The 12,530-nt window shown below is 53.6% G+C and overlaps 1 protein-coding gene across 1 annotated transcript; it reads right to left on the reverse strand.

Annotated features, from left to right (window-relative positions):
* Nucleotides 1-1,913: 1,913 nt before the first annotated feature.
* SNORC (secondary ossification center associated regulator of chondrocyte maturation) lies at nucleotides 1,914-11,134 on the reverse strand. The gene is made up of 3 exons (XM_082486937.1): nucleotides 11,050-11,134; nucleotides 2,691-2,876; nucleotides 1,914-2,047 (listed from the first exon to the last, which is right to left on the reverse strand). Exons 1-3 carry the CDS (start codon nucleotides 11,120-11,122, stop codon nucleotides 1,938-1,940), a joined length of 369 nt encoding a protein of 122 aa, XP_082343063.1. The 5' UTR covers nucleotides 11,123-11,134; the 3' UTR covers nucleotides 1,914-1,937.
* Nucleotides 11,135-12,530: the final 1,396 nt, after the last annotated feature.

Genomic DNA, 12,530 nt, shown 5'->3' on the forward strand with positions numbered 1-12,530 from the left:
GCAGCGCCTGTTGTTCAGCTGCCTTGCTCTGAACACATGGCCACAGCCGAGGGCTTCTCAGCCACAGGCTGTTCCCGACCTGCAGCCAGCGTCCATCAGGGAAATCAATTATTTGGCATCATTCCGTAAGACTGCAAAGGAGAGTCTTCCAGGCGCTGTGGGCTGTGCTGCTGTATGCTCCAGCAGTGCCACGGGGATGGAGAGCAGCCGCCTGCTGACGGAGCTGTGCACAGAGCAGCAGAGCACGGCCACGCTGGTGGCAGCGTGGGGAGGAAACTGGACACCGGGGAGCCGCTGGAGGGGGGCTCTGGAGCTGGTCTTTGGGCCATGTGGGGCCCAGGTTACACGTGGGGTATGTGGTGTGAGGCCGGACCCAGCTGAGGGGGGGCTGGGGCTGTCCTTGGGGCTGTCCATACTGTCACTGCAGCCCTGAGACAGCCAGCCCAGTCAGCCCTGCACTGGTGAGGCTGCAGCCAGCCCCCAGGGCCAGACTGGTGGGAGCTGCAGCAGTGAAGGGAGAGGGAAGGCATTCTCCCCCTCAGGCTCAGCTCAGTGCCACCACATTAGTACACGATGATGGCCAGCAGGGCTCTGCCTGCCCCGGCCACCCGTAGCACCCCAGGGAGAGGGCTTCTGGGCAGCTCGCACCAGCCAGAGCCTCCTGGCAACCTGCTGGTGTCCAGCCCGGAGCTGGGAAGGGAGCACAGCCTCCAGTCTGGTGCATTGGGCTCACTTGGGACATCGCAAGTCAGGCCCCCTGCAAGAGCACCCCACAGTCAACTTTGAATTCAACCAAACCTCCAGCTCAGGGTCTAGACCTTGCAGCAGCCACAAATTCTCTAATGCAAAAACCAGAGGGGCTCCAGCTCTAGAAAGTCTTTAAAATTGCCTGAGAAATCACCACATCCCAAATTCTTCAGCTTCGCAGCCCAGCAGCCAGCCCAGCCCAGGCACTACAGCCCCACGCGCCCACCTGGGATGTTCCTCATCGCACAGAAACGCTCCTTTTCCCTTCAGAAACAGCTCCTTCATTAGTGGAGGGGCTGACCCAGGTTCCCCAGTGCCAGGACGGTAGTTCCTCACTGCATTTCTCCAGGGAAGACAGGCTCAGGGCTGCCGGGCACTGTCCCACAACCCACCGCCAAGCCCTGGGACTCGCTCTGGCCCTTCTTGCTGTGTTGTGACTTTTTCGGACTCCACACCCTAGGCACAGGCTGTGCCGTTTTCAGGCACCAAGTGACATCCAGTGTTATTTCCTCGGACCCAGCCCTGCACGCCTCCGTTTCAGTGGTCTCCAGTGTTGTTCAGGGCCAGGCCTGGGGCCCACAAGCACGGGCTGGAGCCCCCCCCGGTCCCCGTCGGGCTGCCCCAGCGAACTGAGGGGAACTTCTCGTCGTCTCGTTTTTCCGTGTGATGAAATATAGCTGAGCAAGCCAGCGCCAAAGCAACACGCACGTGTCTTCTTCCTCCCCCCACACCGACCACTCACCTCCTCAGCAATCCCCTCCAGTGTGACTGGTAGGGGGCAGCTGGCGCAAAGGCAGGGGGTGGGAGTGGGGCGAGACCAGGCAAGTGTCAGGGTGGTTGACACCAACTGAACAACCCTTCCCAAAGCTGTGTAAGGTGATACCCAACACCATTACCACCAAGAGAGCTGCTGCCAGCCTAAAGCCACTCACTGCCACAGGTCCCTCCTGACTGGGGGGGTGACAGTGCCTGCTGTGGTCGAGCCTGTCAGGTCTGCATGCACCCAGGAGATCTGCATGCTAAGAGCAAAGAGCACTTTGAGGTGCAGCCTTGCTGCCCAGCACAGAGGCCGGGGTGCCCTTTGCTGCACCTGCATCAGCATTTGACCCCGGGGCCCTGGGCAGAGGGGGAGTGGGAGGAGTTGAGGGCAGGAGACGGGCTGGTTGTTACAGGAAAATCTTTTATTGAGTTCAGGAGGCAGAGAACTTTCTCAGCGTGATGACAACCAAGGCCACAAGCACAGACGTACCCAGGAGGGAGGCGATGACAATGGCACCGATAGCTCCGGGCCCCAGCGAGCCTGCAGGGACAGAGAACAAGGTGGCGAGAGGTCAGCAGAGCTGGTGGGTCCCATAACGGGGAGGGCTATGGGGATCACCCCCACACCCAGCACGTCCCCAGCCATCGGGTCACACTCCTGCCACTGGCCATGGTGGCCCTGTCCCCATGTAGCCGAGGTATGGTCCTGTGCCCCAGCAGCACTGTGCCCTTGAGCAGCGGGCTGGAGCCAGCTGCTTGCCCCTTAGCCAGCTCCCGGTGACAGGGACAGCTGCCATAAAGAGGGTCTTTGGCCCTCATCTTTTCTGTTAAACACCCACACAAGAGTTGTTTCACTTGTTGCAGAACCAGATCACAACAGGTGTCTGCTATAGTTCAGGAGCCAGGAAAGGTGCTCACGCTCCCTGGTTGAAGAGTTTCTTGCTCTGGAGCCTACCTGGGCTCGAGGCACGTCTTGCTGGTGCCTGCTGTGACTGTCAGACCTGGGGCAGGAGGAAAGGCCTCAGCAGCCCCCCTCCCCGAGCAGTGTGGCTCAGGATGGGCCATCTCTAGTGGCTCAAACACCTCCTGGGAGGTGACAGGGCTCTAAAGAACAGCTCCACAGCAAGGACGTTCTGAGCCGCTGTGGGAGCAACGCGCAGGCAGCCCATTGCACAGCCACATACCGTCCCCAGTGTCCAGCCGGTGCAGGTGGGTGGTGTCCTCGGGCTCCAGCTCGGAGGTGTACGGGGGGAAGGCGGTGGCATCTGAGAGCCGGGCTGTGGTAGTGGCGGTGTCGAAAGGGCCAGCTCCAGAGGGCAGCTCGGGTGGCTCGTTCCAGAGGGTGGGGACTGGGCCCTGCGGGTACTCTGCTGGGAGAGAAGCACCCGCTGTCACTCATGGCCATAGGTGGCCCCAGCCAGGCTGCTGGTGACAGCAGCAGCTCGGGACAGTGGCACCTCAGCATGGCCCTGGGCTCCAGCTGCCCGCTGAGTGCCCCCAGGTGGATGGACTATGACCCCGTGGGGCAGAGCCCTCCTCCAGGAGGGGGCCACCACCACACAGCACCAACACCTGGAGCAGCCAAAGGCAATGCCTGTGCCCTGGGGTGAAACCACACTGCCACCAGCTTTTGTGGCAACCTGCTGTACACATGGGACAACAGGGAGCTGTCTGCAACCACGCGACTTCTCGTGCACAAACAGGCCCTGCAAGAACATCCACAGCCAATTTGCTCATGGATGCCCATGGGACTGGGCAGGGAGGGGCTGTCACATTCCCGCAACAGGCAGAGACTACCTGTGCTGGCCACATTCACAGCATCTCAGGGCCCTTCTGTCCCGCACCACCAGCCTACGCAGTGTAGGATGCCAGAGGCGCTGGCACTGCAAGGGACACTGATCCCTCAGATAGGAGCCCCAGAGCCTCAACTTCCCTCTGTGCCACCTCCACGCCATGCCGGGGAGATGAAAGCCGGGCCGGGCTCTGTTTGATGTTACCATTCACCTCCTGTTATTTCTTCCCGCTGTGGGGTCAAGGACCAAACCAGAGAGCCCTCCCTGTCTGTGTGTGGCTGAGCCGAGTGCTCCCTGTCAATGCCTGTCTTGTTCAGGTGGGCCCCGGCGGGAGCGGGAGACATTCCACAGCTCCCTGCTGAAACCGCTGGGAATGTTGCACTGGGATGGGGGAAAAAAAAGTGGGGGCCGGAGGCGGGGAAGAAAACTAACAGCATCCAACCTGAACCGACACGATGGTTGTTGGGGCTGGGAAAGAGGGCAGAGGAGCTGGAGCCAGCAGCCTGGGCTCCCTGGGGCAAGGCACAGAGGTATCCCCGGGCACCCCAGCTTTAGCACAGTGTCCCTCACTCCACCAGGTGCACTTGAAGACTTGTCCCAGGCTCTCCCTGGCCCAGCAAGAGAGGAGGCAGCAGCACATCTTGGCAGCACCAACCCCAGACTGAAGTACCTGGAGCCCTCCTTGCCCCCCCCCCCCCCCCCCCCGCAGGCAGCTGGCACTTTGTGGGAGGAGAGCAAGCTGAAGAATCAGCTCTAATGTGCTCCACCACACTTTGTTCTCCTGTAGGAGCCCTGCATCAAAAAGGACAGGCGGACAAACACCAAAACACTCACCTTTGCTGCCTGTAGAAACCTACAAACCATAGAAGAGTAGCTCCCACCATCCCCAGAGCTATAGGAGGCTGCCTGCAGACTCGGGACACAACAGGGTTCTAGACTAGTTTCAGAAAGTCCTTTCTACAGCCATAAAAGCTACAGGATTTTCAGCGAGACAGCTGCCAGGTTTAACTCTGGCCCAACAAGCAATGACAGAGACGAGTAACCCCCCAGTTTGAGTGCCTGGCTTAACTGGCACGGGAGCGACACCAGCAGGCTCGGGCTGGCTGACCCACCCAGGGATCAGCAGTGAATACCATGTCCTCACGTGCTTGGTACGTCTGTGGTCACTGCATCAGAGGTGGCATCTCAGGTCCCTGGTACGAGTACGCAAGAGGTTTGTGCTCCACGATGGCTCCCCAGAAACACCCAAGCCCATTGCACAGCCCTTCCCAACCTGTCCTGCAAAACCAACAGTAGAGCTGGAGACTCCCATCCCATCCATGGGCTCTTCCAGAAAGTGCCATTTCCAGTGGACCTCTCTTCTATAAATCCTGTGGTTTGACTACCAGAGGACAGATCAGGAGGAAATACAGAATTTAGTGGTAAATATAATTAAAACAACAGGGAAAAGAGCCAAGCAGAGCTGGGCTATTTAGTTAGCAATGGTGGCATTAGGAAGCTGTTGGTTTAGGCACAAACCAAACGTACGTAACGCTTCTGAAGCCCCGGTTCCAGGCCGCACCAGCACCAACACTGCAGCCGTTCCCATCTGGCAAGAGAACACCGTGCTGGGAGGACGTCATTGTTGCGTTTCCCAAGAATGTTTTTCTCTCCAAAGCCAAGTGAGCTGGGTGTACCCCTCGCATCTGACTGGGGGAAAAGGTGTTAGCTCAGACGATGCAGGCACCATCCAGGGAGGCTGTAGGACCTGGACAGGGTCTTCTAACTCCCCATTGTCAAATGGACGAGGAGGGAGCGTTACCCCGTCCAACTGTAGTGCAAAGGCTCTTTTTCTAACCAGACCCACAGGTCCTGGAAAGCCTCTCCCAACCCCAGCACATCTAATTCCTGAAAAATTTATTGCAGCTCACTTAAAGCAGGGCACAGAGTTTATTTCTGACAGCCAAATAGAGAGGAAACTGTCTAATTTGTTTATGATATCAGTGATTTTTTTAAGACCTGGATAGAGTCCTGGATGGCTTCTGGATATGTATTTTGTTAATTCCCCTCACCCGATTAAAACATGTTTTCAGTTCACCCTCACAGAAGGGGCAGAGTGTGCTAAACATGAGTTTTCTGTCCCGAGTCCTTGCGGTTTTACCTTAACGGTGCTTCAACCAAGGGAAACACAACTCCTTTTCAGTCGGGTTTAGTGCCTCTCTAACAGGAGATGTCAGCTCAGAAGCGGCAGAGTCGTGCACATGCATAAAGTGAAATACCTGCGCCTTAACATCAAGAGCCAGGGCTTACCGCTGGGTCTCCTCTTCGGTTCCTGCACCTCAATGCTGCTAGAGCTGATGCAGAGAGCCCTGCAGCAGGCACACAGGGTGGGGGAACACAAGATCCAGCGCAAGCACCGTCCCCAGAGGAAGCTGCCAGCAGACAGGTCTCTCCAGAGGAAACTGCCGCAGCCCGGGAGAGCGCCCCTTTGTAACCAGCACTTCTCTTTCCAAGACTCACTTTTGATTTTCCCTCCCAAACTAACAGCTCGTGTCGTCACATGCTGCCAATTCTCACCCATTTAAGAAGCAGCCCAACCACCCATCCAGCCATCCCCACACATCCATCTGGTTTCTTCAACAACCGGAGAAGTCACACCTGCTCCCCTCCGCAGCACCCCAACAGTCCCAGCGAGCGTCGGCCACACTGCCGGTGGCTGAGCGCGACAGAACTCTTAACAGAGCAGCACCAAGTGCCGTGCTCCCGTTTCAGTCCTCCAGTAAAAGCAAGAAAGGCGAAGGGGAAGGACAGAGCTTGTGTCAGGCACCAAAACCCAACACACGGGCTATTAATAAGGTGTGCTCCTATCCAAGTGAGACACGAGGGCCTCTTTCAGTCGCCTGTTGGATACACTCTGACGGGACAGGTTGAGAGTACAGGTGTGGAACTCAATTGCTCTGCTGCTGATATTTTGTGTGACTATCATGTCCCTCTCCCTCCTGGGCTCAATTTCTCTGCACACGAGCAGAAGTCCAGACTCTAAACATGATCTACAAGAGAAGAAGCACCAGAGCGGCCAGGCCTGCCCGTCTGCACGGGTACTGCTGTCCTGACTGCGACAAGGATGATGCAGTCGGTGCGCCTGAACAAATGCCTCCAAGTGACAGCTCCAGACCCAGCGGCAGCTCTTCACGGGGAAAGGCCAAGTTACACGGGACCTGCAAGGCCTTGGGGCAGGGCACAGCATTTTTCACTCGTGCAGAAGACCCAAACACACTGCAATCTTAAGTGGGGGATGCAATCGAGGATTGGAAGTGAAGGTAGCGATGGCTTTTCCTGTTCACTCAAGAACTTTGTAGAAATAAAGAACTACCAAGAAACAAGCTCAAAACACATCATCCATCGCAAGACCAGATGTTTAACATCAGGGTGAGAGCACCATCCATGAGCTGTGCTGGCATCAGTCTTAGGACCTGTCCTATCTCTAAGAAAACCTGCCTGGTGCACTTGCGTGGTTGGTTTGCCCCGGAGCAACTCAGCAGGGGCAGCAGGTGGGCACACGGAGGTGGCCACCAGGCTGCTGACACACATGGGTACCCCCCCCACTGCCGATGCTTCGAGCCTCAGTGCTGGCTGCTCTGAAGGGAGAGAAACCTCGACCCCATGGCACAAACAAGCTCGCCCCCAGCATTAACCCCATCTCAGCACTGCGGCACAGACCGAGGACAACTGTTGCTCCACAGGCTACCAGTGACACCCACATGGTAAAAATACGGATTGAGAGCACTTAAGAGAAAGATATGGAATAATCTTAGTAATTGGGGTTTTACTGGGTGGAGATGGAACCCAGAAAAAAAATGGACTAGAAGTATTCCAGTGTTTGCAACAGGCCAGGTGGAGGATGGCACCTCTTCTTTCCCACATGTTGACACTACAAATTGCCTTATTTAAGGGAAATATCTCTACTGCACTGCGTCTTCTCCCTCCCTACAGCACAGGTTGGTTACAACTGAGGCCAGGGAAGAAAATATCAGAGTTACCAGACTATAAAGAAATACACTAAGTTTTCCAAATAACGTAGGGACCCCGCAGGACTTCAGCTACATGGACCATGGTGAGATCTAGAAGGGATGACACCAAAGGCAACTTGACAAAACCACTCTTTCCATGCTCAGCAAGAAGGAACCTCTCCACAGGCAGACTGCAAGACCTCAAAGCAGGCAGATGTGGCCACCTAACATCTTTATCCCTGCAGATCACTCACCAGTGACCAATACCCTTCCTCATACAAGCTGGTTTCAGCACCTCATCATCCTCACTCTCCACCTCCAACTCAGCAGCCTTAGTCGGGAGCTGATACTACGGTCAGTAATTTGTAAGGCGTGTTAGTGCAGAGCAAAGTTGAGTAATGGTCTACAAAGATTTGCTGTAAGACTGGATGAACCCATTGGAACAACCACATATTTTTAAGATTTTGCCTGACAAAACCTAGTTGCTACTTCTCACATTCCAGCACTTGAACTTTAAAGACTTCCTAGTAATCTTTTATTCTCCTGTTGTTGAGCATGAAGACTCACAAGTTGCTACAGAAAGATGTCTTTGGACAAGATCCTCTCCTGTATGTTTTCCTTTAGCACGTCATCTCCTGGTCTGCTGCTTTTTTCCCCCCCATACACATTCTGATATGCTACTGCAGTACAATGTATTTCCACATTAACTCAAAACAGGGAAATTCATGAGCCCACCTGAGCGTGTAGATACTAAATAAATACATGATTCAGAAGCCAAAGCCTTGCAAAGGCTTTTTACTAACTTCCACTTGGAGCTCGGAATCCATTATATGAATTGAAACTGGTTTTGCTGATAGGAAAAAAAAGTAAAATCCAACTCTTCACAGTCCTCCTGTGCTCTGGGCCTAAGTGCCACTTGGGTTTGGTGGAAGCAAAGAAGATTTGGGTGTGCAGAAAGCCCTCAAACTGTCTCTGTTTCCTGTTGCACCTGGATGACGTGGACAAAGAAGGTTAAAGACTCGGTCAGTTGTTTCCCCATCTTTGATAAATGGGATATTGGAAAGAGCTCAGGAACTCGGGAGCAGAAATTCACACTTTCTCCAGTTGCAGAGCCCTGACCGCTCTTTCCAGGAAACCCAGACTGGCTGGGCAAGAAGCCAGATCAAGGTACACAACCCACCAGCACCCCAAAAGCGTTCTGACTGCTACATCCAGATGGGAACATCAACTGCCAGCGAGATCCTTCACATCTCACTGAACTCCTGAGCACTTACCCAAGGGTTTTGGTACTAGATAGCTCTGAGTCACCACTGAGATAAAGTTAAATCCAGCAAGGAGGGGAAGACTCGTTCTGGACCTCGGGTCTGCATGGCCGGCATCACTTCAGCCCGGTCCGAGGCAGACTCCGCTTCTGCCCACCACGGAGGGCTTTGCTAAGGAAAGTACAAGGTGGTGAGACAGGAGGGCAGGGGCTGGGTGAACCCTGAGGCCAGCAACGGGCTGTCCAGCCCCAGGTAGTCACAGCGGGCACAGGGCCAGCGCAGGGATGAAAAGAGGCCTTCATTGGGAGCACAAAGGGCAGCCTGTGATGTGCGAGCACCGGGAGCTCCAGCGTGGAGCAGCGCAGAGCGCTGCGGTTCTGATGAATGTTAAATAAACTTGTTTACAGAAAGGCAGGGCTGCGTGTGTATGCGCGGAGACCAGAGGGCTGCCTGTGTGCCCTTCCCTTCTTTGTCTGCACAAGGCAGGAAATTTCCTTTTCTAACGGGGTGAAAAGCAGAAAAAGATTCCACTGTGCACTAAAAGCTCCTGTACTGGGGGGAGCCACCTCTCCACCTCTAACGCAGCAGAAAATACTTCTGTTCCTGGGAAGGTTTACCATACAGGCTGGTTCCCTCATGTCCTGCCTGGAGGTAGCGGAGAAGAACAAACTTCTTAAGAGGCCTCGAGCCTCTAAAATGCAACAGAGAAAGCACCGGAGTCTCTCCTGCGCCCCAGGATCCGAATGTTGCATTCATCAGCACAAAGCTCTTGGAGAGCCATTGGCCTCGCTGCACGAGTGTGACTCACCCAGTAAAGGGATCAAGTGAACTTGAGGTATTTCACAGGAGCAAAGTGACACAGGGAGGCAGCGACAGGTACAAACCATAGCTGCAACGCTGAGCCGAGAGCTCAGGACAGCTGGCAAGGCAGGGGACAGAGCAAATACGCACCCAATATTGGAAACTTAAAATAGCGTAAAAGAAATCCTATCTCAGAGAGGAAACAGGTCAATTTTTCCCTGGAAATTATTCAGTTTCTGCAGAGTGAAATACTCTTAACAGTTAAGAAAAGACCTTACCTGGTTTTGGGGAAGAGCGCTGCCACTGCTTCTGGGAGCACGAGCAAGCTACAAACTGAAACTGTGCTTAAGTGATTAATGTTCCACTACGCAAAAAAAAAAAAAAAAAAAAAAAATCAAATCTCAGGGTTTGAGAAGGAAAAACATCCACTTTTTAGTGCTCATTTCTTAGTTACTTTAAAGGTTTCCCAGCAAGGTGTCTTGCGAGGGGAGGATCTGTGGGGGAAATACCAGCTACAGTAATTCTGTTCTTGCACCCACAGATGTTCCAGCTCGGCACAGCGATAAATTCCTCTACCCATATGAAAGCTCCTTTAAAAAGAAATAATTTCATCTGCTAGAAGGCTGGCCAGGATCTCCCTGCTCGGCAAGACGCTCAGAACAAACTGGGAAGGAACTGTGATCCAGCCTTGCTCCAGGTCTTGGAAGGCAGGACAAGAATTTAGGAAAACAAGCGCTGTGCTCTTGCCTGTTATCTTGGCCTGAGCCATCCCTCCACAGCCTCACCTGCGCCTAAAGAAGGCGGCTTTGAGGGAAGCCGTTCCCCGTAGGAGTTTCCACCTGCACGCTCAGAGCCCATCTACGGAGTCTGTCTGGAAGTCAGTTCTCCCTCATTTGTAAAACCCACCTGAGACCAGGCAGCCTCTGAGCGGACTGTGCACTCGGTTCCCCTCAGCCCACGTAGCTGTGCCGAAAGCGGGAGCAGATAAGGCTGGAATTACTAACCACCTCCTTAAAAACCAGCGCCTCGCGGAATAGGTGTCTCACACGGACCGTTCCCATCACTCCGCTGAACGTGAGTGGCAGCCACGTACCTTCCCAGCGCTGCCGCCTGCCTCGGGGCACCCAACTCGAGGCAGAAACAAACAGTTTAGCTGCACACCTCAGCTTCTGACTGAGCTAAACGTTTCCATAGACACTTCCATAGTTCTACTTAGAGCAGCCCTGGTGAAGTGCTCTGCTGTAGCAGAAAGCATAGAAGGAACCAGAAATCGGCACGCAGGCTTTAGCCAGGGAAAAGTGTTTCTTTTCACAACTGTAATTTCTTCCCACCATTAAAAGCTGACGGATAACCTGTCCCATCAGCTGCCGAGAGCACCCCATCTACTGTTGGCTGATCCGACTACTCACCTACTGTCACTAATGCTCACGGAGGCACTACTGCTGTCCGGCTTGGAGAAATTACAAAGGATTTTCTCCGTTTTCCCCAACAGAAACCTGGTCTCAAGACGGAGAATATATTCTTACCACCAGCCACCAATTCCAAACCTAGTTTCCCATTACTCAGTTATAATTCAATAAATACTTAGGGATGTTTTCAGGGGAGGGAGAGGAGGTATGCAGGGAGAGGAGACGGAGAGGCAGGTTAGTAAAAGACCTCACATGCTTTTGGGCTTTAAATGCAAACAAAGCTCCTTACCTGCCAGCACAGCAGGGACCAGGATGCCGCACAGCATTAGCAGGACCAGGCGAAGGACTCTGTGGTAGGGCATGGCTTCCCTCAGGAAAAGCGTCGGCAGGAATTCTTAAAACTCTTCGAAACAACTTGGAAATGTCACTGGTATAGTAAAAACTTTGTCCAGTCAGGTTAAAAAAAAAAAAAAATAGATTTCCTTCACAGCAGCAAGTGGATAGAAAGAGTGCAAAGCCCAGCAGAGACTCCCTCTCTCTGAATTGCAGAGCACACCTCCTCCTGAAGGCAGCTCCACCCTCTAAAATTTGTGCCTAAAACCCCATAGGCAGCTGAGCCGTTAAGCATCCGTCACCCTGCCAGGCCAGTGCACACACGAGCAGTTGTTGGTGAACCCTTCCCAGAGGACGCGGGGATGCTCCTGGAATGCCTTCCCTCCGGCCCGCCATCCCGCAGCACGGGAAACAACACAGGAGCCATTGGGACAGCTAACCCTGAAACCAAGCAGACCGCTGGAGGGCTTTGCTCTCCCCTGGGTGTGCAGGGCGGCGGCGGTGGTCTTTCCAGGGTGGGCACAGCAAAAAACAAGGGCCTCAATCTTTTGAGGCTAAAATGCTCTGAAACAGAGCCAGAGCGGCTCCATGGCATCCTTGTTTTTGGGGTGTAGTACTGACAGAGGTGGACGAGGAGCCATGTGTGGTCTCCGCTGGCAGAACTGCCTGTTAGAAGCTGGTAAGTCTTCCAGGAGAGTCGCCTTTGCCAGGCAAGGCCAGCATCCTCCTCGGATTTGAACTGCACGGGCACTACCTCTTCCTGCAACCCTCTGCCGCCCTGTCCCTCCCCTCCAAGCGGGCTCCTGAAAAGTTCACAGCAGAGAAAACTGAGGTTTGTTTCAAATCACGTTTGCACCAACAGAGACTGGGGAAAGAATGGAGTGTTTCAAAAGGGGGAACACTCCAGCTTATTGTCAGAGGACAGAAGAATTTCATTAGGATTTTTTTTTTTTTAAGTTAATATGTGGATGAAACACTTCACAGTTTCTGTTCAGAAAAAGATGTTGTAGTAAAATACATAAACATCCCCAATGTCAGTTCTTTATACTCTGAAAATATGACACAAGTAGCTTTGTCTTAAATTTCGGATTCAGATTTTTCTGGTAAAGACCTCTTTGCTTTTTGGCTTTCTCCAACAGGCAGCCAGACACAGTTCAGCTGTCCTTTTACATCATTCCGCTCGGTGCGGTTCTTTACAAAAGCACCTGGCTGCGAGGGCAAGCAGGAAAAACAAAGAGGACCGAGCACTGTCCCTGCAGCGAAAGGAGAAGTTCGGAAGTAACCTGGTGAAGTGTGCTCAAAAGAAACCTCAGACGTCTCCAGCATCATATCAACATCATCTTTCAAACTCAGGTCAAAGCCCCATTAGCTTTCCAGGTTCATGTTCTGTCTGAAAAGACGCTGGAAGGGCATAAATACATACCCAGCAACAGACAC

The sequence above is a fragment of the Vanellus vanellus genome, assembly GCF_965231255.1.
Source record: "Vanellus vanellus genome assembly, chromosome: 8".
NCBI classification, from domain to species: domain Eukaryota; kingdom Metazoa; phylum Chordata; class Aves; order Charadriiformes; family Charadriidae; genus Vanellus; species Vanellus vanellus.